Raw genomic sequence first — 26,788 nt, forward strand, 5'->3', positions numbered from 1 at the left:
ACAATTCTGTGGGCTTTGGCTTAGTCAGGTAAATTGTGGCTGACCTGTTCCCCAGATACATCAGAGAACAACGTTGACTTCCTGGAACTTGCTTTACACACTTGGGGGGGGGGGGGAGGGCGGGTAGTTAGAGTGAAGGTGAGCACTGCTATGCAGTGGCCCTAATCCTAACCACACAGCAAGTTCAACATAATGATTTCTTCGGGAAGCTTCCCTTCCGCTCTCTGGCCCTTTCTAGTCCAGCTCATATCCAATTTGACCTAATATTTCTCCAGAAATACTCAACAGTTTCACACCCAATTTTGCCGTAGTGTCTGATGCCTTTATCTCTTTGCGGTATAGCACTCAGTTGTCTTCCAGTCATTTTATGAGGAGTTTCATCTCCCCAGCTGTGTGTCAAGCTCCACTATAGACCAAGAGACTGCTCTGTGTATTTATGTATTTCTCACAGTGTTGGGCAGACAGTAGGTCCTCATATTCTGGGTGATTTATTGTGTCAAGGGAAACCAAACAACCCTGGGAAGTATTTTGAGGGTATGCCCCCTCTTAAATGAGATGCCTGTGTCTCACCACCACTTGGAACTTAAGGAAGCTTTTCAGGGCTGCGTCAGTGTGAAAGGACATTCCAGGGACCTTCGTGTCTGGGTGACTGCAAAGGAGGGGCTGCCCTGGGCAGGTATCTGGCTCGTGGTACTTAGTGTAGATACTGCCATTTGGATGGATGTCCTCCTGCTGTGGGGAGTTAGGAGAAACAGAAACCACGTGAGGCTCCAGAGGCTGTATATTGTGACACTTTAAATCTTTCCTTTTTATTCCAAGACAGATACATACAATTTTTTAATCCTCTGGATACTCTGAGATTTAATTTCCTCGTCAAGATAATGGCTATGTTAAATTGTAGGTAGTTGCCTCTCTTCAGTCACAATGAAAGGATTCCTACTTTTTGTCTTTTTCTAAACTGGCTGAACAACTTGATGAACAGCATTAAAGTGCAAAAGATAATGGAGCACATCACAGCACGTAGCAATGATAGATAACTAATGGCGATGGACTACCTCTCTATGTGTTATATAGATGTTTAATATACATGCAGATCTCTTCCCCTATATATAACATGCTTTCAATATCTACAAATGCAAGCTGAACATGGTTTTTAGAAAGAATCAAACAGATGGAACTTAGGCACTTTGAGTTCAAAAAACATCATTGGACCCTAGGGGTCAGGAGACTTGTGCTCTAGGACTAGTTCTAGTAACTGACCTTCAGTTGGCCACTTGACCAGGATGCTAGGAACCCTCATGTCCTTGTCTGTAAAATGAGGGTATAAGTCTAGGGCTTTCACATTCCTTTTTTTTTTCTCTAGAAGCTTATCATTATTTGTTTCTCATTAAAATCCTACCAGAGCAGTATATGGATACTATAACCCCAAATATTGGCTTGCCAGTATGCTAGTAAGCAGTTTACACTGACAATTCCATGACACTGGGTTTTGTAAAGCTGAGCAGGTTAAGTTGCTTTTTGGAACACAAACTGAAACACAACCTATCAACCATCTGCTTGTCCTTTTCATGGCCTCATAAAGTAAGTCGTCCAAGGCTCATAGATTAGGCTCACCAGAAGTTTACAGCAAAACGTACACATCTAACGAGTAGTTCATTTTTGAGTGTGTTGTATATATTTATTTTTGTTAGTATCATTTTGAGATGGCAAATATATAATCTGTTATAGAAAATTTAGGAAACACAGAAAAGGTCAGAGAAGAAAATGCCAATAATCCTGTCATCTTGTCATCCAGAAATAGCTTTTAAAAAGATTGATATGCATACTACTGGTATTTTTATGCATAGATAAGATTTTTTAAGTAAGGGATATAAATATATGTTTTACTTAAAACGTGATGTTCAAATATTCATGTATTATTAAATAGACTTCTAGAGCACCATTTTTTAATGGCTGCCTAGATGTCAGTCACATGAACATACATTTACCCTTTTCCTATTGTTGAACATTACAGTTGTTTACAATTATTTATCTTTATAGAAAAATAACTCTGCCATGAAAATTCTTTTGTCTGTGTATGTATGTATAACAGATTCATAATTTTTCCCATTGCCTTGCATAGGTTTCTAGCAGAGAAGATGTCGGGCATGTGATATGCACATATAAGCTGTGTGCTGCCTGAGTGTCTAGCACTTTCTTTATGATCAGGAGTTCTAGTTATGTCAGGTTCTAACTTCTACTAGTTATGTCAGGTTTTAACTACCAGCAAATAATTTTTGTTAGAAAATGCTTAATTACAATAATGTACTCTAAACTCACATAATGGAAGTCCTAAAATATATTAGAGTATTTTCTACAGGGATATCTCCGGCGGTAAATAGTGAACATAGCAGTAGAATGTAGGTTTTATAATCATACACTGAACTCTCCATCAAACACCATAATTAACTTTTACACACAGAATAGGTGTCCATTTCAATTACATAAACTAAATGCCAATTCAATCAAATGGCTACTCAATTAGTTTAAAATCTAGCAATATAAGACTTTATTTTTTAACGAGGTTCACCGCATTAATGAAACTGACCAAAAGTCCTTAAAAGGCTGTAAAGTTTACATGTGCTAAAGCAAAATAATCAATCATCTATTAAGAAAAAGCTACATGATTTTATTCAGCTCTCATGCTTCAGATCCACCTGCAACCTTGGCATAAGGATGTAAACATTTATTATTTGAGATAAGCTGTCAAAAATAATTTTTAAAGCTTGACTAGGTAAGAGGAATGTATTTTTTTAAGAACAGTAGCCAAGAAAAAGAGAACACGGTTCTATATACTCTTCTGAGTAGGTGAGTACATTTTGGTAATTCATTTTATTTATCTCTATGCTTAGATTCCTCAGCTATGCAGTAAAACTGAATGAAATGATGCCCAAGGTCTCTTCTATCTTTGAAATTTTAAATTGTTTTATGGTCACTTAGCAGATGACTTTTTGTCTATGTGTTGTCCATGGTTTGTGTGTCTGTGTGCATGAACACACATATGATTCAATTTTATATTTACCTTCTTCCAGTAAATGGTGGCTGGTCCACCTGGACAGAGTGGTCTGTGTGTAATAGCCGCTGTGGACGAGGGTATCAGAAACGCACAAGGACCTGCACCAACCCAGCACCACTCAATGGTGGCGCCTTCTGTGAAGGGCAGAGTGTGCAGAAAATAGCCTGTACCACCTTATGCCCAGGTAAATAAGACAGTGCTCGCGTTCCAAATGTATCCTCCCATTTTAGGATTGTTTTAGGAGATATAAACAAAGCCTTATTCACCTGAATATGTGATAAATGTTATTTATATCCATCATACCATTGAATGCTTACACTACTGAGAAATCAAGTATTTTTCTCCCAAACAGTATTTAACTTTATTAGCCAAACATGCAAAATAGAATAAAACATGAGATTAAACACTTGCGGACATAATCCCTCTCTATTACTGGACAAAACTGCTAGAGCCAAGATTATAGATTCTATAATTCAAGGGATTTGGAGAGCCCTGAAAGCCACACATTTTAGGAATAACAACTCTTGATCTTTAGACAGCCATGGAAATTATTGAAATGAAAATTCAGAATATGTTTTATTCTGAGATATTTGATATTTGGTGTCAGTTTCTGGGCAAGGGCAAATAAAACATTTGGAATGAATTAAAAAGAAGACAAAGCTTTGTGACACCTGGGCTAATGGGTTTTGAAAATACAATGCAGTCAGCTCTTTATTATCTGTACATGTTGGTTGTGCATTTCTGTGAGTTATTTGCAGTGGCAACTATAGCAAGATTGCATCCCTCTGCTTCTGACCATCTTCTGATGCTGTCTCATGTTGTCACCAGCTCTTATCCTTAGGCAAATTAAAGTTCATATTGCCAAAATCAAAACCAAAATCAACTAAAATGTTTAATTATATGATATATTGAAAATTTAAGCTAAAATTGTTTTGAAATAATCCATGAATTTAGTGCATTCCTTGGGTAGCTGTTATATTTCAATTTCATTATTTATTTGTCTTTTATTATTTTTTTTGTGCCTTCATGATTTAGAAACAGTCTCCTTACGTCCCTTTATTTTGCCTACCTTTTGTCTTATTCATCCCTTAAAGAAACTTTCTCAGAGATGGGTTGTAGAAATGAACTGTAGAAAAATATAATCTATATTTTATACTCCCAAGTGTCCACTCTCAAATATCCAAACAGTATCCCATACTGAATCCTTTGAGAGATTTTATTAATGTAACAAATCTTGACACTTAGCTAGGTTTAAAATTTCAATATTTACCTTGTAGTCTCTTATATTTTATCTAGATATTGACTTCCACAATTAAAAATGCACTGAGTATTTTCAGTTGAGATAGAAGTGTGTGTGTGTGTGTGTGTGTGTGTGTGTGTGTGTGTGTGTGAACTTTGGGCTGGTTTAGGTCAAAGCAAATGTATTTTCTCCAAATAGCTGGGAGTTGCTTATACAGCCAACTCTGTATAATTGAAATATTGATGCTTTCATCATTTTTTTTCATATGGGCATGTTTATATCTCCATATGCATTATATATAATATATTTACACAGTAATTTGAATATGAAATCATCTAGATTTTCCAAACTGTGTAGGCTATTAAAATTAATGTAATTTCTATGAATATGTAGGTGTAAGATATTATGTATATTAGGTGTTCAATAAATGATTTTTGGCATTGTTTTATATTGAATTCTAGATAATCATAATTACTTATGTATTTCAGGAAAACTTTTTATTTAACCACTTTTCAATATTGTTATCCTATTTAAGAATTTCTTAAGAATGAATTTTAAGTGTGACTTTAGTGAGACTTACTATGTATTTTTTCAACTTAGGATTTAAGTTGTATATTTTTAAAAGAGATAGCTTAGTATCATTGAAATTACTGACAAGTCAGACACAAAAATTAGAAAGAAAGTTAGTCAGTTATAAATGACTGAGTCACAGCAAAAAAATTAGGAATCTGTATAAATATTATTTGTAAAATAGAAATAGAAATATATATATCATCAATAATGGAATGGAATCATCAAATAATAAGTGGAAAATAATACAGTCATTTCAGCAAAGCATTGCAGAACAGCATCAAGCTGCCTGGATGAAAAAATTTTTAAAAAAAAGTAAGGCATGGATAGAGAATGGATAGATAGATAGATAGATAGATAGATATAGATGGATAAATGGATGGATGGATGGATGGATGGATGGATGGATGGATGGGTTGGTCATTGGGTGGATATATAGATTTCTTCCCCATTGTACCAACCACTTCTCCATATCCTTACACAGGTTTACTTGCACTGACCACATGACACTATGTGCAAAGAAATCTTGGGTTCAAAAAGACGTCCCCTAAGTTTCAATATAAAATCCAAAAGCTTCCCTTTTAATAGAGAAAAGGGCACCATCATGATCTACCTTTATGTACCTCCTAGTCCTCACCAGCTCCTGGTGACAACTTTGCTTTCTGTGTGTCCCTTTAAGCATTTCTTTGCTTGGTCAGTAAGGAAACAGTCACACACCCAGTAAGAAAAGTTCTCAGAACCCTGACAATGCATGTAGAGCGTGCTTACTTGCCAGCAGGTGACATGAATGCAGGACTCCTTGATGGGACATTTTCTTCAGTTTTCTGTTTTGTTGTTTTGTTTTGTTTTGTTCTGTTTTGTTTCATTTTATATACTTGAGTTCTACTCCCTTCTCCCCCCAAGCAGCTGCTTCTCCCTCTGACCTTATGCTGGTTTTTGTGTGTGTGTGTGTGTGTGTGTGTGTGTGTGTGTGTGACAGTGGATGGCAGGTGGACTTCATGGAGCAAGTGGTCTACTTGTGGGACCGAGTGCACACACTGGCGCAGGAGGGAGTGCACGGCACCAGCCCCCAAGAACGGAGGCAAGGACTGTGATGGCCTCGTCTTGCAATCCAAGAACTGCACTGATGGGCTGTGCATGCAGAGTAAGTCTATTTGAGCAAACGCAGTTGGGAGGCCTGATATTTAACCATTTGAATTTCTCGGAGGGAAATATTAGAAATTAAGAATTCTGAACAACAACAAAAACAATGCAGTAATATACCAATATAGTAGCTCTGTCTCAGAATTCAAAGAACTAATCTCCCAGGAACTCGAATGAATAATAACTGTCCGGTTAACAAATGACATACACAATATTGCTTTCTCATGAGCAAAGAGTGAGTTAGTCATTTCCATGGGGGAACTATCATTCTTTCCAGACCTGGGAGCCATTACTCAGCTTTATTAGAATGCATAAAAGAGCACCCTAAGCAACTCATAGTAGAATCACATGACTTCAAAAAAGTAAGCTATTTATTCCTAATTCATGGCCGTTACTGAACCAGTGTCCATGAATGTAAAATATATCTAAAGGACAGGAAATGGTCCTGCAGTTTACCAATTTACAACAAATGCTTGGTGGGAACATGTCCACAAGCCCTTGAAAATTTGAGGTTTGTGTTAATGTCCGTTCAAAGAAAATAATGTTAATAAAACAAAAATTTTAAAACCAGGTGTAGAAGATTGGCCCAGGAATATAATGGGTGCAAATATCCCCCAGTTTTCATGGCTTTGTTTCTTAGATTTTCTTAATGAGTTGATAGTTTGATGTCCATACTTGCAAACTCTTACCCCTTTAATGGAGGAGCCCTTAGATGTGCAAAATTTACCATCTTACATGACCATGAAGTAAGGTATTAAGAATTGTTCTGATCTCACGCCTATGTGGCTGAATGGATCAAACAGTGTGCTATCCTTGGATCTTAACTAATAGCGGCCAGATGTTGACATTTCTTATAACACATTACAAATTGCTTGCAGAATACAGGCAACCAAATATATTTGTATAGATGTATTTGTGTTTGTCGTTTAAGAATAAAATATTTCACTTTTGCCACATTTATGAAATTGTGTTTACCTTCCAGGGTCTATACACACAAGGACCTTTAAAAAGAAACCTTACTTAAAATACAAATAAGTAATTATGTTGCTGACACAGAATAAAAATCCAACAGGCTTCTTATTTTTCTGTCCACAGTATGTCGCATTCTTTGAGGACTGGCTGCTGCTGAGTATAAAGCACAGCTTCTGGTTATGATTTGCAGACTGCTACCGTGCATCTCACCAAGTTTGTGTTAGAAATACAAGAATGAAAAGAATATAGCTGTTTTCCTAACCATTTATCCAGAGATACAGGGTTTGTTCCTCTAGGCGTGACTTTGAGTTGAGGATTAAAATAAAAACATAGCACACACCACGTCATTCTTTTTTAAATATTTTTATAATTTAATATCCTTCCTTTAGTGGTGAACAAATTGATTCATGTGATCAAAAGGTGGCAATATTTGAACTCTCTCTCCATGTGTGTCTCTCTCTCATCTCTTTCCTTTTCTCCCTCTCTCAATTCTATATTTCCACTTTGGGTGATTTAACACCTACTGCTTCTATTGTGCATATTTTTAAATTCCCAAAGCAACCTATTTAACCAGAAATACAATGCTTAAAGATGGAACTTGGGGCCTTTAATTGGTTACACAAAATGACACGTATGAAATTATGACATTTGTCAAATACAAACATGAAACATTCAAATTAAGACTTTCATGACGTAGCATCCCTTTAGCATCTAGCTTGTTTCCTATGGCATTTATAGAACCTTTTGTTTAATGATTGGGTATTTGCCAGTAATGATGGCAGTGAAGTGATTATGTAAATCAGGAACAGGAACAAGGCTACATGAGGAGTTTTGTTGTTTGCTTTTTTTTTTTTTTTTTAAATTTTATCAGATCCCTTGTTAGAGTGAAACATTTGAGTGTTTGGGTTAAAATCAGATAAAAAAAAACCTGTTTATTTCCTTTTACAATTCTGATTTACTATAGTAACAACCCCTACTAAGTCAAACTCATCTGCTCTCCTATATCTATCTACTCTAGTGCAACAGAAAATTGCAGTCTGTACTATTGATTTCCTCAGTGATAAAAACCACAAAGATAGTGCTACACTGTGTAATTATAGTATTCTAGAGTGAAAGTTACAGTTTCTACTTACCAGTAAGCTGGGTGTTTCTCGCATAACATTGCACCAAAATCTTGCAAAGAAATAATACTGCTCTTGGCACTACTCATTTTGAAAAAGAAAGGTTTTCTAATAGTGAAAGTACCAAGCTTGCGAGAGAGACATGGTCTATAATTAAGAAATAGGATGGGGAGCCCGGATGGCTCAGTTGGTTAAGTGTCCAACTCTTGATTTTAACTCAGGTCATGATCTCCTGGTTCGTGAGATTGAGCCCCACATGGGGCTCTGTGCTGACAGTGCAGAGCCCTGCTTGAGATTCTCTTTCTCCCTCTCTCTCTCTCTCTCTCTGGTCGTCCCCAGTTTGCACATGCACACTTTCTCTCTCTCTCTCAAAATAAATAAACTTAAAAAGAAAGAAAGAGATAGACTGGAAGTAGAAAAGATAGCCAAAAAGTTGTACTTGACAATTAAGAATTATAATTTTGCATTTATTTACTTTAGGAGAATTAGTGTCTTCAATGCATTAATAGCCTTTCAACAATATTGCAATATTATCTCAAAATAAAGCTAGTTACCACTCAACAAAGTATACAATACAACCTCTGAAATTGTATTCCTAGTTGAAGTTGTATACAGATGATTCTGATATATATGTAGACATACACAGCTAGGTGGGAGAAATTCAGAGTGCATAATAGAGATCAGTAGAATTCAGAAGCCTAGATAATATAGGGTAGTTTATTTTAAAAGCCAAATTGATACTTAAGAACAATGTGGCATATATACAATATATTACTCTCAATGTTTATTCAGAAATGTGTTCAAAATAGTCATATTCAGTCACATTTCTTCCTTAATCATCTCCATCAGTACAAATACCTTTGACTCAAAATATGTAGAAATATTAGGTAAAATATTAAAACTTAAAGGACATACATATACACACATATGGAGTGTCTGTATATGTGTGTGAGAGAGAATGAGTCAAGTTCAAAAGAAAGAGAAATCCTCAAAATAAAGTAGGAACTCAAAATGAGAGGGGTAACTGCATGAGTGGATACCAGAGTAATCCAGAAGGACATTGGACAGGGGAGTGGATCCTAAGGATTGGGAGCTAGAGTCTTAGTTTTGGCACAGAAGCAGAGGCCCTGGGTTTGCAAAAGCCAGAGGCCAAGAGTTGAAAGCTAGAGCCCTAAATAAAGCTGGGTCGCATAAATGACTGCTCCCACCATGAAAAATAACTAGATTTTTTTTTTACCCACCAGCCCAGGGAAGCCACAGGAAAATTCATGGCAGAGAAAATAAAAATTAAGACTTCACTTAAATAAAACCCATAGTAAAACCACAATCCTACACCCAGATCTGCCACGGAATCTAAGATACAATAGTACTAAAGGACTAAAAACCAAAAGATAAGTAATTAACATAATTGGTGAAATTTCTAGGGTACCAGCAGAAGCAAACAACAAGCCATTCTGTTGAGTTTTTCCCACAACCCAAGTGCATTGGTCTATGACAAAAGTAGCCCAAGCCTGAAAATGAGATTACAATACACAGTTTCACAGCACCCAAGGGAACAGTCTGCTGCAAGAGAGAGCATGCATCAGAATTAAGTGAGTTAGTGTTCTCATAACATGGACACAGAGCAATCTGAATGAGATTATAAAGTAAATACAAGGAAAAACATAAACTGTATTTTTAAAAGGAATAGAAGCACAAATGCAAGAATAGAATATGTAAAAAAGGGTAAACAGATTAGGGGGAAATCAAAGGGAATGCCTAGAAAGGTAAACATAATTGAAAGTTAAAACTCAGGGGGAGGTTAAAAATCGGATCAGAGGCAACTTTAGATAAAGCTGAAGGGAAAATTAGTAAACTGGAATGAAGAGTTTATGAAACATCTCAGAATACAGGGAAGATAAAGTAAGTGATTTTATAAAAAGGAAGTAAAAACACATGTAAAATAGAATGAGAAAATCCAAATTGCTGAAGAAAACAAAATTAAAAAGCTTTTCAGACAATCAGGATGGAGAAGGCTTACTACTCACAAACTCTCACTGAGTAGACTACTAAAAATATTATAAAACAGAAATTGATTTTTTAAAAACAAGAGAGAGACCAATTAAGGGGCAGAAAATAAAATGAAAATAAGAAACTAAGTTATAGACAACATTAACACAGCATATGGGAAAGTGTGATCAAAGTTAAATGTTTCTAATTTCCATATAGTTAGATTCAAGTTTACCAGTTAAAATATTAATACTGACAGATAAAAGGTGAATTCGTAAATTCAAAATAAGATTTTTAAGGGCAGGAAATGAACAAGAAAAAAGAAAAAAGACGGTGGATGAAAACAATAATTAAGATGGTATCGGGGCGCCTGGGTGGCTCAGTCGGTTAAGCGTCCAGCTTGGGCTCAGGTCATGATCTTGCGGTTCTGTGAGTTCAGACCCCGCATCGGGATCTGTGCTGACAGCTCGGGGCCTGTAGCCTGCTTCTGATTCTGTCTCCCTCCCCTCAGCTCCTCCCCTGCTCACACTCTGTCTCTCTCTCAAAAATAAATAAAGATTTTTTAAAAAATTTAAAAAGAGACGGTATATACCAAGGATCATCATATATCAAGGGTAGTAATGTAAATGAATTAAATTTACCTGTTAAGGGGGCACCTGGATGGCTCAGTTGGTTAAGCGTCCAACTTTGGCTCAGGTCATGATCTTGTGGTTTGTGACTTTGAGCCCTGCCTTGGGCTCTGTGCTGACAGCTCAGAGCCTGGAGCCTGCTTCGGATTCTGTGTCTCTCTCTCTGGCCCTCCCCCACTTGCTCTCTCTCTCTCTCTCTCTCTCTCTCTCTCTCTCTCAAAAATAAATAAACAAACAAACATTAAAACAAAGTAAAAAAAATTTACTTGTTAATGGAAGTTCAAAATTGTAGTAGAAAATATGGTTTTATAATGGATTATACTTAATTTCATAAAGATATGAAAGATAATAAGTAGAACTTAGAGTATAGTTCAAACTTTATTTTAAAATGTTCAGTTAGGGGCGCCTGGACGGCTCAGTCAGTTAACATCCCACTCTTGGTTTCAGCTCAGATCATGGTCTCAAAGTTCGTGGGTTCGAGCCCCGCATCAATTCCTCCTGGTGTGGAGCCTGCTTGGGATTCTCTGTCTTCTTCTCTCTCTGAACCTACCCTGCTTGCCCTCTCTCTCTTTCTCTCTGAAAATAAATAAATAAACATTAAAAATATATAGATAAATAAAATGTTTAGTCAATAGCTTTGACTATTTAATTGGGCTATTGTTGATTCACTTCCATCTCCCATTATTCCTAAATAATACATATCAGAGATTGGTTTTACTCATAGTTTTAATTTAGGTTTTTGTTTTTCTTAGACTCTATAGTTTTTAGAATGTTTAATTTTCTATTGAATAATTAATCACAAGTTTTCTAAATTGTTTCTCACATTCCTAGTTTTGTGTTTAAGACACTTTAGAAAATACATGTTTCCCCAATGCCAAATGAAATTTTTAATCAAAGTCTTTGAGGTTTCTTATAAGATTATTGAGTATTTTAAAGGTGCAACAATGCTAAATGTTAACAAATGTGTGAAGTGGGGTCTCTTATATTTTGTTAAATGGGAATATAAATTCTTATAAGTATTTGGGGAAGCCACTTGACAATATGGGTTAAGAGCTGTTTATACCCTAGGGGGGCCTGGGTGGCTCAGTCGGTTAAGCATCGGACTTCAGGCTCAGGTCATAATCTCACATTTCTGTGGGTTCAAGCCCTGCATCAGGCTCTGTGCTGACAGCCCAGAGCCTGGAGCCTGCTTCAGATTCCATGTTTCCCTCTCTCTCTTCTCCTCTCCTGTTCACGCTCTGTCTCTTTCTCTCTCAAAAATAAAATAAGGGTGCCTGGGTGGCTCAGTGGTTGAGCGTCCGACTTCGGCTCAGGTCATGATCTCACACTCTGTGAGTTCGAGCCCCGCGTCGGGCTCTGGGCTGACAGCTCAGAGCCTGGAGTCTGCTTCTGATTCTGTGTCTCCCTCTCTCTCTTCCCCTCCCCCGCTCATGCTCTGTGTCTCTCACTCTCAAAAGAGAATAAATGTTAAACAAAAAAATTTTTTTAAATAAAATAAAATAAAATAATAAAATAAATATTAAAAAAAATTTTAAATTGTTTATACCCTTTGTTCCAGTAATCCTACTTTAATGAATAAATTTTAAGCAATTAATATGAAAACCTAAGAAGATATATGCCAAATATATCAAATATATTACAAATTCCTTGTAATTTATTGTAAAAAAAAAATGCAAAACCTGAAAATCCAGTATCAGAGCACTTACATAACATGGAATATCATACAACCACTAAAATGTTCATGATGGCTTAACATGGAAAAGCAGAATATGGATTTATACATGCATGTGGTCATGACTATGTAAAAGTTAGCTCAGGAAAAAGATGAATAAAATGTATGCATTTATATTTAGCCAGTGAGATTACAGGTAATTTTTTTCTCTTTCAATATGCTTTTTATTCACCATTTGCTTTATACTTGGCTTTTCATTATGTTTATAATTATAAATGATTTTTTAAAAAAAAGAGGTGTTGAAGATTGGTTAGACCAACTACATGATCCTGGAAGCAGGAATCTTGGGATTTGAGATGTAGCAATATCACTGACTTGTCCTGGAAAATTCGTCCCCTTGCTTCAAATTAGATTCAATTCAAATTTGATTACCAAAATAGTATTTGCATAAAACACTCACATAAAACCCTAGTTGTATAAGACCCTGGGTGGCAAGAATTACTTATAGCCAGTAAATCAATTGCATAAATAAAAGGATTTCAAAGACATGGGGATTTGGAACTGAATTATAGTTTTGCATTATTTCCCAGTTGCCTATTATATACATATCACTCTGTCCTTGCAAGCACACTTATTCTTAAACTGTTTGATGAATTGGATTCATTATGTGATGCTGTGTAATTTCATTTGTGAAACAAGGTCATGGTCTTTAAGCAATTTCAGAAGCCCCACTCAATTTTTTAGGCCATCCATACACATTAGTTGATACTGAAGTGTAACGTATATCATGTATATGTTACACTGGATATACATTCATTGGGATGAAAAAGTAGTTCCTATCCTGGAGACCCTACATTCAAATTAAGAACTTCCAAAAATTGTGTTACTTCACTGGAATAAATTATTAAGGAAGACATCAGAATCAATTATTCCAGAAAGAAGTTGGACCTTTTTGGCTTATAAGCACATTGTTCATTAAAAATAGATAAAAATTAAAAAAAAAAAAAAGAAAAACTGGAGACCTTAGGTATGATAAATGGTAATGGATCATATCAAACAAGAAAGGGTAGACTTGGTGTGTTTTTCACCATTGAAAAAAACTAAACACACATGCTCCATATGAGAAATTTAACAGATTACACTGATTTTACTTAGTAATGCTATAGAATACTGTATGTTATTCATAAGGCAGTATTGGAAGGTCCATTGTGCTGTCTGCAAATATAGGTTTCTTTATACCATTTCTAAAATTATATAAAAGCAGCCCCTGGTTCTGCAATACATTTTTGAAATGGGATTCATATAAAATGGTTTCAGACACAGAGAGACAGAGACAGAGAGATTGAGAGAACACTGGACAAAGAGAAAGAAAAAGAAATACAGAAGAAGAAAAAAGCACTTGAAAATCTCCAAAAATGATAAGCCAATGACAATATTTACCTTTTAAGTTGAAATACAATTACTCTTAACTTTTATAATCTCTATAATAAATTTGTAGTAAGATCTACATTGTCATGGTTGGCATATAATGCTTTAATCCATGCTTACCTCTTCCTTTAGAAAACAGCACTCCAGGGGCACCTGGGTGGCTCAGTCGGCTGAGCCTCTGACTTCTCTCAGATCATGAACTCATGGTTCGTGGGTTAGAGCCCCACATCAGGCTCTGCGCTGACAGCCCAGAGCCTAGAGAGCCTGCTTTTACATTCTGTGTCTCCCTCTCTTTCTTTGCCCCTCCCACAATTTCTCTCTCTCTCTCTCTCTCTCTCTCTCTCTCTCTCTCTCTCTCTCTCTCTTTCTCAAAAATACATAAATAAACATTTTAGAAAAGAAAAGAAAACAGCAATCCAAAACTATATATGTAGCTTGGTCCAGAAGTAGTGTTTTATATATCTATATTTATGAACATACTCCGATAATTACATGACAGGAGCTATGGACTTTAGTTTTTAATCCATATGAAGCTTGGAGTCCCACATCGGATGTGTAACAGTTCAAATCTGAATTTAGAATTACTTCTTCTTTCTGACGAGAGCTTATGGCACAGTAGACAAATTTAAAATAGCAATTTACAAATAAGAACTGCCTAGAATTGTGTCTGCATCAGTGAACTCCCTGACTTTGGGAAATTAAAATGTTATGCAGTCTGCAAATTTAGCACTTTCTGCTCATTAAAAAATTTGCATGTAACACAGCTCTTCCATTAATTCTCACATACAGACAAAGTGGCAGAACTCTGTTAATTGTGGTGTGGACACACTGCATACCAGGACCTCCAGAATCCTAGGTGCATTTATTGTGGGGAAATAATTTACCTTACAAATAGTCTCTTTTTGACTTTAGAATGATGTGTTTATAACCGCCACAGCAGGCATTTGAGAAGGTGCTAGTCAGTTTTCAGTGAGATTCTTGTCAACACAGCAATTTGATAAGAAAGCATAATGTGAGTGTCAGACAGTGAGTGCTTTTATCTACAGTTTGGAAGCAGTTGATGTCATAGCTGTGCTTGTATAATCCTTGATACGTGTGGTGTCCCAGCTGGCAAATAAATATTCTGTACGTGGACTAGCTGCCCAGCACAGTGCTCTGCAGTCTCCGGTGTCATGAGTGTGGTTTGCTTTAGTGTTTTTCCTTTCTGGTAAAACATTTTCCTGTTTTTGAAAGCAGGGATGTGGTTAGAAAGTTCAGCCCACAGAAACCTGCTGAACACCTGTGGGGACCCAAACAAATCAGTGGAAGAAGACAAGTGCAAGGTCTTCAGCTTCTAGGATGGAAAGGAAACTCCAAGGGAATCAAGAAGGGTGCCACGTTTCACGACCACAGCAAAGTGTAGATTCCTTCAAGGTCACGAAGGTCCAGAGCCAGGGCTTTTGCTTATGTTTTCCTTTTGCCTAAAAATCCAGCAGATAGAGTGATGTATACTACAGATCAGCCTCTTTGCTTCAGGACTCTTCCTCGTTTTACTTTTTCTGTCAGATGTGTCTCCCCTACCATAGATTACAGACAGCATCATCGCCTTTGAATTTGATAATTTATTCTTCTTCAGAAGCATTGATGAGCATAGGGTCTATTGCGTTAAAAACACTTAGGCAGCTGATCTGTGGGTTTGATTTTACTCAACGGCTGGGTGAAATTTCAGACGTTTCTTCTTCAACTACTGTGAGTCATGAGATAAGGCTTTTACACCCTGAGATGTTAATTCCCTGCTGTTCAATTTCAGAAGGGCGTGGTTGTTACCATAGGAACAGGACTGCAGATGAGTTTCTTGAGGCACTGTCCTGTAAGGCTGAGGGAGGGAATTACCACGGCAATTTAGATAACTGACATCAGTGATAAGCAAATGTTCTTTTCAATTTTTGTTGTCATGTCCTAGGATTTATGTATTCATTTATTTGGAGTTCCTTAAGCCCCTGTCAATAAATAAACCCTCAGAAGAGTGGTAAATTATAATAAATGACCATGAGTGTCTTTGACAGACCTGACCTCTGACATCATTAGTGCAGTCCTGATGGGCTTGCTAGATAAGAACCAACCTAAAAGGGAAAAAAACAAAATCTGGACATGTTTGTTTTGAATGGCCCTTGAGGTTTTTAATATGAACATTCGCATCAGAAGAAATGTGAGAAAAATCACATATCTTGGCTGTGTGCAAAGCCACTGGCAAAAATAAAGACCAAGCAGCCAGGTCAAGGAGAGGGAAGAACCCATGGGGAAAAAAGATTTTTCCAATGCTAGGATCGTAAAAATGAGGACAGAGCTTATGAAATGGTTTGGTATACTTCAGATACATAAATATGCTAAAAATAACCAGAAACTTGATGATTTAAAAACATGTACTTTTATAGAGCACACTTAATGATATTATAAACTACAATTGAGTTGTATCATATTTATAACTTTCATAATAGCCCCCCTGTAAGATATTAATTAATCCTCCATTCTAGTTAATCCTGGTGGTGTCATAAAATCTATTTACATGTATTAAGGTCATAGAAGCAGCTCCATACTGAAATATATTGAAAAAATCTTGAGGGCAAGCAGGAACACCTTACAAAACTCCATTTATCTCCTTTTTGGCTAGAGATTTGATAGCAAATCTGAAGACAGAGTTTTAATTCCCAGACATCTACATCTAGGCTTTCCTTTTAGAGTGTCCCTTAAATCCGGCTCAGGGGTTCTCAAACTTTGAAGGCATAAAAATTACTGAACCATTAAAAAAATTACTGCATCATATCTATTTTAACTTCAAGAAATTTCAGAGTTAATTTTAATTTTATTCACTTTCCATCTAATGTACTGACTTTAAGCCCTGGCATAAGTTGCTTCTGATTCCAAGCTACTGGATCTGCTGACCAACCTAAAGCAAAATGACTTGTTTCAATTTAATTAAACTCAACATAAAAATATTTAAAAAATAACAATAACCTTACAAATAATAAAAACCTTACAATAATAACCTTACAAATAATAACCTTACAAATAACCTTACAAACCTTTGCTAATCCTCTAAGAAGAACTCTATTTTGCAAAAGAAGAAATCGAGGCATAGAATTGAAACAGCTCACAGGTTAGCATAAGGGCCAAGGTAAGAACCCAAATCTGGCTCTGGTCGTACTAAACCTTTTTTTCACGTGGGCTCTTGGATGCTGGAAGCAAGTGGTTGTCAGCTTTTGTTGTTTTAAAACATGATTTTCTTCTGATGTGTAGTGTCCCTGCAATTATTGGTGTTTATTCCTTTTTCCTGTTGGCATCTTTTTGCAGGGAATGATGTTTCTTCTTTAAATATTTACTTATTGTAACATTTTGTGCCAAATACAACGTGATTATCATACATTAACAGCTCCATCATTCTAGCATGGTTCTCCAACTACATCAGAGTCGAAACTCCCAAGTTCAGCGTGCCTCTTAGCTTGCCCCACTCTTGAAACAAAAGGTGTAGCCTGGAAGTTGCTTCATTTAGGCATGAAAATCTTATTTTAGCCTTTCTCATGAATATCAATGATAATGTTTCCAATGAAGAGGTGTTTTAGAGTTTAAATAATTAGCATTACCTCATTCAACAACCGAATTGCAAATTAATCCATGAACATATCAAGCCCTTTTCTATTACATCCTTGTCTCTTCTCATTTGAATTTACTAATTAATGCCTGGACAGTACTTACATAGACTGTTGAGGCTATTGCCGGAGAACTGGGATCTGCCCCTTGCTTTTCTGGTTCACCAGACTTGTGATGTTAGGCAAGTCCCTTCACCACTTGATGCTCTGGCTCCTTAGTATGCGGATAGAAAGGGGTTAGGATAGGAAATTCTAATCAATGATCTGTTTTAACTCCTGGGAGTTAAACTCCTGGGAGTTAGAAAGGGCATAGACTTGGGGTGCCTGGGTGGCTCAGTCAGTTGAGCATCCAACTTTGGCTCAGGTCATGATCTTACGGTTTGTGGGTTCGAGCCCCGCGTCGGGCTCTGTGCTGTAGGCTCAGAGCCTGGAGCCTGCTTCAATTCTGTGTCTCCCTCTCTGCCCCTTCCCCGCTCATGATCTGTCTCTCAAAAATGAATAAACGTTAAAAAAAAATTTAAAAAAAAGGGCATAGACTTGATTTTGATGAATTTAAATCTGTCCAGTGATGCTCAGAGGTCCTGACATTTCTCACATCAGCATATTTGCTTGATAATTTTTCTCTTAGGATACTACTTATAAAAACAGTTTATATTATCTTTCTTAAAAAAAACTAATCATAAATTCATCATCATTTTGGCTCTTGTCTATTATCTCGATCACATGAAAAGAAAAATTTTTAAAAGACTAGAAAAATCAAAGCTGTTGCTGTTTATTTGAGAAATGAAGATTTATGTATAGTTTCTGGCTTTGTTTCTGAAATTTCCCAAATATAAACACACCAAATAGGCTATGTTCAGACATATTATTACATGATTATGAGCCATGCACTTAAGGATAAGTACTTGATGTTACTTCCTACAGTATAAAACCAAGGAAAGTTCACTTCCTTTTTTAAGATACTTGGGCATGGGTTCTCATCTTTTATAATAGTTGGACATCAGCTGAAAAATATGGGCAACCCCACCTCTAGTCTAGAGGATGAGCTTGTGAGAATTAGAAAAAGCCACTCCTTCCCCAAGTCACTTTACCACCATCAGCTGGAAAACTGTTATATTAACAATCCATATCTACAGCCCACACAGCTATGAATGGAGCCACGGAGAGTCTTACAATGCATAACTTGCACACTGTCCACATAATTGATGACTGAGTGGAAGCCAAATTTTAATCTCAACACTTCTGCTTACTTTAAAATATCACTTCTCACCTTTGGGACTCAGTTTCCTAATCTGAAAAAGGTTGGACTAGATAACCCCTAAAATGGTGTCTTGAGCAGTTACAAGATGTTTCCTAGCATAAGGAGCATTTCACTAACTCTTCAAGACATCTAACTATTGGGACGCTTGGGTGGCTCAGACGGTTAAGCGTCCTGACTTCGGCTCAGGTCATGATCTCACAGCTTGTGGGTTCGAGCTTTGCATCGGGCTCTGTGCTGACAGCCCAGAGCCTGGAGCCTGCTTTGGATTCTGTGTCTCCTTTCTCTCTGCCTCTCCCCATTCATGCTCTCTTTCTCTCTAACAAAAACAAATAAAAATTAAAAAAAAAAAAAAAAGGCATCCTACTCTTGCCTCGGTTTTCAAACTGTTTCCAACTTGCTTCAAGTTTCAGAATTCACTTAAAGTTTCTCTCCACAATCAGACTTCTTCTAATCTCTTTTCTCCCAGATCAGGAAAATCTCTCCATTGAACGATACATGTTCTTTAAAATTACGTTTAACAAAAAGAAGGTCGTAGATCACGAGCATCTCCCATGGCGGAAGCACTGCTGTGGGGGTGGCTTCCCCTAGGTGCAGTTACTCGGGCTCCCACAACCAGTGGGGCAAGTCCTGCATCCTCCCCTGAGCCCGGGGCCTCTGCTCCATCTTTCAGTCCAAGACAGAAGGTTTTGGAAGTTGTTACCGATGGAGGTGAGTTTTGTTCCAGACAGTTCTTCTTTAGGCTGTTCCTCCCATTGCAGGACATTCACTATCCTTGGCCCTTACTCACTAAATACCATAAACAACACCCTATCATTATGACAACCAAAACATCCCAGCCCTGCCCCGTTTCCAAACACCGCCCTCCCCCCCACTTTAGAAGTGGCACCACCTCTGGTTGAGAAATTGTTTTAGCATCAAGTTGCACTCTGGCCCTGGAAAGTTGCCTCTGAAACATGCCACCGCATGGATGCCAGAAGCCACAAAGGCCATAAACCTCTTACATAGGAGAGCATGAAAGACTATACAGTACTTTAAAAAGTGCATTGCTTATGGTTTCTCACAAAAACTGGGCTCTTTGTCTCTGGAATAACTAGGGAACCTGCAATTCAAACACATTCGCTAACATCACTCATTAAATAATGGGCTGAGCTGACTCTACAAATAGAATCCCTTTAAGAACCTAGAGTCTTGGGGCGCCTGGGTGGCTCAGTCAGTTAAGCATCCAACTTTGGCTCAGGTCATGATCTCACAGTTCGTGGGTTCAAGCCCCACGTCGGACTCTGTGCTGACAGCTCAGAGCCTGGACCCTGCTTCAGATTCTGTCTCCCTCTCTCTGCCCCTCCCCCATTTGTGTGTGTGTGTGTGTGTGTGTGTGTGTGTGTGTGTGCGCGCGCGCGCGCGCGCACCCGTGCGTGTGTGTATGTGCTCACTTGCTCTCTGTCTCCTGCTCTCTCAAAAATAAATAAAAATTTTTTAAAAAATCTTTCTTAAAAAAAGAACCTAGAGTCTTAGTGTTCCTACAGTGTACATCCTAATGACATTGATAGAGCTGTCATTTATCAATTGCTTGCAGTGTATCAGCCCTTTACAAGTCTCATTTCTCCTTTCCACAGTTCTGTGGGAGTAAGGATCCGTGTCCTCTTCCATGGATTAGAACACTGATACGTAGAGAAGTGAAACAGTTTGACCAAGCTCTCACAGCTAAGGAAACGGCAGAGCGAGGATGTAATCTGAAGTCCATGAGAATGAAAAGCTCCATTTCACTGCCTTGGCCAGCAACTCCGGTGCCTTTTCAGATGGCCTTACTTTCAAGTAATAGGAAAGTTAACTGAAATCCCTAACTTATGAACCAGGCTGTTGATTGGGACACGAAAAACAATTATTTTGCACTGTGTTCTGCCAGAGATGTTATTTTTCATTATTGCTAGGACCGCTCTCAGCAGGGTCACCTCATTAGCCGAGGAAAATGTCCCCTGTTGCTCCGTGAGAGACGGATCAGATGGAGAAGCATAAAAACAAACTCTAGAAAGTGATTCTGTGTTCCCCTCGTTTAGGGGATGGAACAGTAATCCCCTTCTTTTCTGATTTCCAGCCTCCTAAGTGATGTTTTAGTTCTGTAGCTGCAGAAGTGTTCTGAAAAGGATGGAAAAAGTTTTATAGAGTTGCCTTCCAAAAACTCTTTATCAGTGTTTCCATAACAGAGTAAATTGGGGTGTTGAACCATTAGTGGGTATACTTAATACTCTGGTCTGTTTTAAATTTCCCCATGTAGGAAAATAACAGTTTGGCCCTAAATGGCTATGAGGAATAACTAGTAGTGAGACTTCCATTTTTTGTTTTTTAATTTCTATTTTATTTTGGAACAACCTCCAAGCAAACACTTTATCAACTACATTGATACACCTATTGATAGACATCTCCCAAGCCACGTGTCATAGAAACCATCCATAAAGCCCTGTCACTTTGCTCCCTTTGCTCTCCATTACCTATAGGAAAACCAAAACAATCTTTTCAAAATTACATTTGATCATGGGATTTGTATTTCATTTAGGATAAAATCAAAATGCCTCATCCTGGCCCACCAGGCCTACAGGACCTGGCTACCCCTCACCCCTCTGAGCCTGCCTCCTCCCTTTTCCTTTCAATCGCTTCCCTCCACCCACTCCATTTTTTTAATGTTTACTTATTTTATTTTGAGAGAGAGAGAGAGAGGGAGAGAGAGGATCCCAAGCAGGCTGTGCACTGTCAGCACAGATCCCAACATGGGACTCGATCCCACAAACTGTGAGAACATGACCTGAACCGAAATCAAGAATCTGATGGTCAACTGACTGAGCCACCGAGGCACCCCTCCATTTTTATGTCAGGACTTCTGCATTCACGGCTGTTCTTTGAGGAGCATCAGTCCCTCATGATTTCAACTTGGCTGATTCTTTCTCATGTTCAAGTTTCAGCTCAAATCCCATTTCAACAAAAAATTGCTCCCTGAAATCCTAAGGTGGTCATCCCTTTATCTCCAATCACATGACATTCTTTTTTTCTATCTCTTAAAATAAATTTTTCAGCATTTGAGTTGATCTTATTTATTATTTTTACTTATTTTCTATTAAACTAGAACACAAGCAGGGACATTTCCCATTTTTGTTTGTCATTGTACCCCGTGCCTAGAATAGAACCCAGTATATAATAGGCTTCAAGAGTATTTGTTAGGTGAATGAATGAATGAATGCATTCCAGTTCTGTACCTAGAATGAAATATAGTCCCAGATGAATGCCATAAATTACCAAAATATTTTTGAGTTGTCCAGCTCTACATAAATATGGGAAAGTTGAGATTAAAAGCAAAATTATAAATTTCCTTATTTACTATTCCTTGGTCTGCTTTCAAAAACAGGCGTTCTGTTGGGAAGTAGAGGTAAAAGCCAAGGCAAACCCAGAACTGCCTCACAGGGAGAAATTTCAGACCATGTTATATCTCTGTTCTCCCTCTCTCAGATACAATTCTTCTGCGTACTCCAGCAGGCCCATGCTGATTGTGATCAAAATTTTCAAGATGAACAACGGACCATCCCCAGATATCCTATTTTACAGTTGTTGCCAGGCCTTCTAATCTGCAAGAAATGAATATTTTGACACCCCTCTCCTTAATACCTTCCCTACCAGAATGATGACATCAGTTACCTCCTCTCCTCTGCTAGCAGTGAACTCATATTGTCTTACATCTTTAGGTTTCAAAATAAATAACCTTTCTTCTAGTGCCTGTATATGTCCCAGATGTCCTTTTATTGAGTTCACAGAATACAAATGGAAAAAGGTTATTACCAGACAGAAGTGTTTAAAAATGAAAATCAAACCTAATACATGGACTCAGACAACTGGAATAAGAAATATAATATTTATAAAACTGAGTAGGAGGTTGCAATCATTGCTCTAAAATAAAGCATTAAAAATTAATTCAGAGCAAACTTGTCTGTGCTACAGCAAACCTCTCTTTCATTAAGGTAGCACGGCATGTTTCTCCTGAATTACTTCCCCAAATAGGTAAATAGCTTATAAGAGCTGAGTGTTCTGCAAACTACAGAAGATCTACCTAAGGCACGATTTAGAGTTACCTTTGGTATTAGAGCATTACAGACCTTTAATTTTGAGCAAATTAATTGTGATTCTTACAGATTCTCTACAGTTTTTGCCCTTGGGCATTACTAGGAAAGTTTAATTTGTGTCATCTTCATTTGATTAATCCGAATGGCTCTGTATCATTTGATCAATTCATATGTTATAGAATATTAAATATTAGGAAACTGGGGGTACCAGTTATAAGTTATACCTTTAAATTTTTACATATTAAAAGTTTTAAATTTGTATTCCACGTTTTTAAAATGTTTCCCCCAGCCTTCTTCTTGACATTATTTTTATCATCATCATCATCATCAATCATCTTCCTTCATATCTTAGAATATACTCAAAAGAAAGAAAAATAAAAAAGGCTAGTGTTACCTGTGCATTTATTGTTGAGATGAGGTTTTTATTTTTCCCAATTTACACTATTCCTCTGAAGCCCTGAAATAAATAACCTTATAACCTCTAGGCCCTATTGATTTTTGAGTGATTTCAAATAAAAAGCATCCAGTTTCCGTTGCATTGAGAAACTGCTCAGTCCCTGGGCAAAACCTATTGGATTCCTATTAAATGGAGGAACAAGAAACAACCAAAAATCCAAAAGGTGGATTTGAGATGGAGGGAGGAAGGGTGGTCTCAGCTCAGCTCAGCTCAGCTCAGCTCAGCAAATGGGTATTTAACCTTTGACCAATGATGACAGGTCTTCTTTAGTTCTATTAGACCAAGAGCAAGCTGTTATGATTAAATAAAAAAAAAAAAAGAAAAAAACTGCTTAGAGCCTTACTGAATATGTCCTGGGAATTAAAGCATATGGCAGGGATAAGGAAAAAAGATTTTCCTTATGCTAATGACCCTTGATGTCTGAAATAAATTAGATCCATTAGAGTTTATGCTCAATAAAAGAAAGACTTTAAGCACTCCAAAGTTAGTGACTCGAGACCAGTTTTGCTCTGAAATTCAATCTGCCTACTTATTAATTCTTGGTAAGGCTCCAGAGCAGACAGGAGATGCAAAATCATAATTCTGTACTGAACCAGAATTTTAAAGGACCACAGGTTTCTTTTCCTTTTCTTTTAATTAAACCATTTTTCATGCTTCTTATTTTGTTTCCCTCATTAATTTGATTTTGTTCCCATTTTTGTTTCATTTTTTTGTTCTTTTCAAGGTTTCCTTTATCCTATCTCAACTGAACAGCGAACCCAGAATGAATATGGATTTTCTTGTAAGTTTGATGTTTAGTTTTTATGTTGCTGAATAATCATTTAACGTTATTGCCCCCAGTTCAAGTTTACCTTTCTTTAGATCACAGATGTGCACACAGGAAATAGGCGCCTAATATATTCTAACATGAAAAACAAATTAGATTTTCACCACCGAGGAGAAGAAAGAAGGGTCATTTCAAGCCTCTGCCAGCTTTAAAATCTATCAGTCTACCATTCAAAGCTTCAGTCCCAATAGCTGACAAACCATATCATGAAATGTGCTGATCTAATAAAGGGCCAGGTTCAAATGCTAAAAAGTAAAGGGTTGAGAAAATGCAGATCTGTTGAGTTAGGAAGCATGAATGTTGGGTAAGTAATTACAGCCTGATAAAGTAAAATCCTAAGGATTTAGATGTAATGTTCTGGCTAGAGTTCAGAATACTGCTGCAGGACCTCAGATATTACCCAGCAGCAATGTCCAGTCAGCCCTTGGAAAGCAGTGCTAATACAACCAAGAGTGTTTGGGCTGTCACTAGTATTCTGGAAAGATCTGTCAATATTGACTTAGTTGATGGGAAAGTTGATATTCTGGAAACTTTGGGAAAGATAATAGTTAAAAAAGAAATGTCTCTCACATACAGTATATTTAAACACAAAATGCTGAAAGAGAGCAGTTTCTAACAGGGAATCCCTTTAAACTGTCAACGTGTCAAAGAAACCGTGACACAAGAGTTTGGGTGAGCCACTGGCAATCTAAATGATGAGTCATTTCCCCTACATAAACTATGTGGCTGTGAGTCGTAGTGGACAGAATAGGGGCTCTTCAGCTTTTAGGAGGCCATGGGACTCACATATCTGAAAACTCCCTTCCTCCAAACTGCACGTGTATATAAAATTGAGCATAAAAAGGTTGTTCTTGACTATTTGCAATACCAGTGTAAAATCACCTCTTTTATAGTGAGTGGAGAAGCTTTGGTTACCTCTGCTGAAAATTTTTGTGGGTCACAAAATACTAAAAACAGAGACTTAAAGGTGTCTGCGGGGTTCTGGAAAGGTTTAATCTTGTTCGTTTTGTTTCAATTATCAGCTTCTATCACCTTTTGCAGTTGAAGCGAAGTATGTTCTATGCCCCCAAGGCAAGATGAACATTTACAGGAATCATCCTCTTGCTTTACCCAGAAACAGATCTCCCGACCGATTGCACACTGTGTTGGTCAAATGCTCAATTGCCTTCCAGGGTAGTCTGACCTTTATGATCACTGAACCAGGCCTTTATCTGACTCTGCACCATACAGACATTTTGATTTGGTAACAAGTGGCTAAATGTAAATCGCTGACCAGAGACCATGAGACCCTCATAGTTCTCAGAGGTAATACTGAATCTGTATCAAAAGTCTGGTGTTATCAACAATGACCTCTGCTCTCCAAATCTTCTGAAAGCACATCTTTAAAATCCAATGTGTTTGCTCCTAGTATTTGTTTTGCTTAGTTACATATACCGTTCTCAGCCATCTGTTCACTGATTTAGGGGAAAGTGAGAAGAATGTTATTTGTGGGAAGTAACCTTTTGACTTGAATGATACTTAAAAACATATTCTGATTCAATAAATATACAGATTCAGAACATGCCAGATATTTCTAACAGGATATTGATGTTTATTTTTTTAGAGAACTATCAGTGAATTCAAAGCAGCCTTCCAAACTTTTCCACCTGAAATTAGTAATGAACTTTTTTTCCCCTATGGGTTGGGATGGTTTTAGTTCCAGTTTCTTTTTATGCCTTCTAATAAATGGTCTGTTATGCTGCCCAATTTAAGATAGATTAGTGGGTGGGTAGATGCAGAGTGAGAAAGGAAAAGAAATCAGAGATAATTTTCCACTGAAAGGCCACAGTCGTTTTATATAGCTTTTGAAATAGATTTGAAATTAACCTATAAAAAAGGCAATAAATGTCGGAAAAAAATTACCGACAATATGTATGTGATCTGTGGGAAATTTCTCTAAGCAGTTGGTCCAATGTTTCCTTGTCCTCTCCAGCTGCTCCCGATTCAGATGATGTCGCTCTGTATGTTGGCATTGTGATAGCTGTGATAGTTTGCCTGGCCATTTCTGTAGTTGTGGCCCTATTTGTGTATCGCAAGAATCATCGTGACTTTGAGTCTGATATTATTGACTCTTCGGCGCTCAATGGAGGCTTTCAGCCTGTGAACATCAAGGCAGCGAGACAAGGTCAGTTAACGTTGCACTCCACACCTGTGATGTATGCATGTGACCAGCATCCCTGTGTGGTGCCAAAATCGGGGACTTTCAAGTCATGTAGTTTAGCCAGAGCATTAGCTCCATGAAGACATGGATTTGGGTCAACATTACTTCAGACAAAATCAGGGTCATTACTCTGTTGACTTCATTCATATAACAAACTAGAGGTGACAAGATGCACAAATCATTTTTTTGTCTTAACAGGTTTCTGTGTCATACTTTTAAACTTTTACTTTAAAAGAATACACAGATTGGTTGACTGATTTCCTACATCCCCGTCCTTTTTTTTTTTTTTTTTTTTTTTTTTTTTTGCCTTTTGACAATACAGCTTGCATAGCTATGAATATAGTGGTCTACAGATGACCTCAAATCCAGTATCCACAAGGAAAACTATTACCTAAGTCATTGAATGCAGATCACTGTCTTCGAATTCAATCTGTTGAAATAGCTAAATACCTTAGGAACAATGAGTAGACTTCAAGGCAAAATACAGAATGGACTC

The 26,788-nt window shown here is 37.3% G+C and overlaps 1 protein-coding gene and 1 long non-coding RNA gene across 3 annotated transcripts in view; one reads left to right on the forward strand and one right to left on the reverse strand.

Annotated features, from left to right (window-relative positions):
- LOC109499062 overlaps window positions 1-14,066 on the reverse strand; it is a 44,441-nt gene extending 30,375 nt beyond the window's left edge. Inside the window, exon 1 of the long non-coding RNA XR_006596927.1 lies at window positions 13,940-14,066. This is a non-coding gene — a long non-coding RNA (uncharacterized LOC109499062). The remainder of the gene's footprint in view (window positions 1-13,939) is intronic.
- Window positions 1-26,788, forward strand: part of UNC5C (unc-5 netrin receptor C) — a 357,599-nt gene that overhangs the window by 281,676 nt on the left and 49,135 nt on the right. The window contains exons 6-9 of one of the 2 annotated variants that reach the window (XM_019829187.3): window positions 3,072-3,239; window positions 5,845-6,009; window positions 23,991-24,047; window positions 26,065-26,256. In XM_019829187.3, the coding sequence (XP_019684746.1) occupies window positions 3,072-3,239; window positions 5,845-6,009; window positions 23,991-24,047; window positions 26,065-26,256 (582 nt within the window). The remainder of the gene's footprint in view (window positions 1-3,071; window positions 3,240-5,844; window positions 6,010-23,990; window positions 24,048-26,064; window positions 26,257-26,788) is intronic. The other variant, XM_011281792.4, reaches the window with a different exon arrangement.

The sequence above is a fragment of the Felis catus genome, chromosome B1 (assembly GCF_018350175.1).
Source record: "Felis catus isolate Fca126 chromosome B1, F.catus_Fca126_mat1.0, whole genome shotgun sequence".
Lineage (NCBI taxonomy): Eukaryota > Metazoa > Chordata > Mammalia > Carnivora > Felidae > Felis > Felis catus.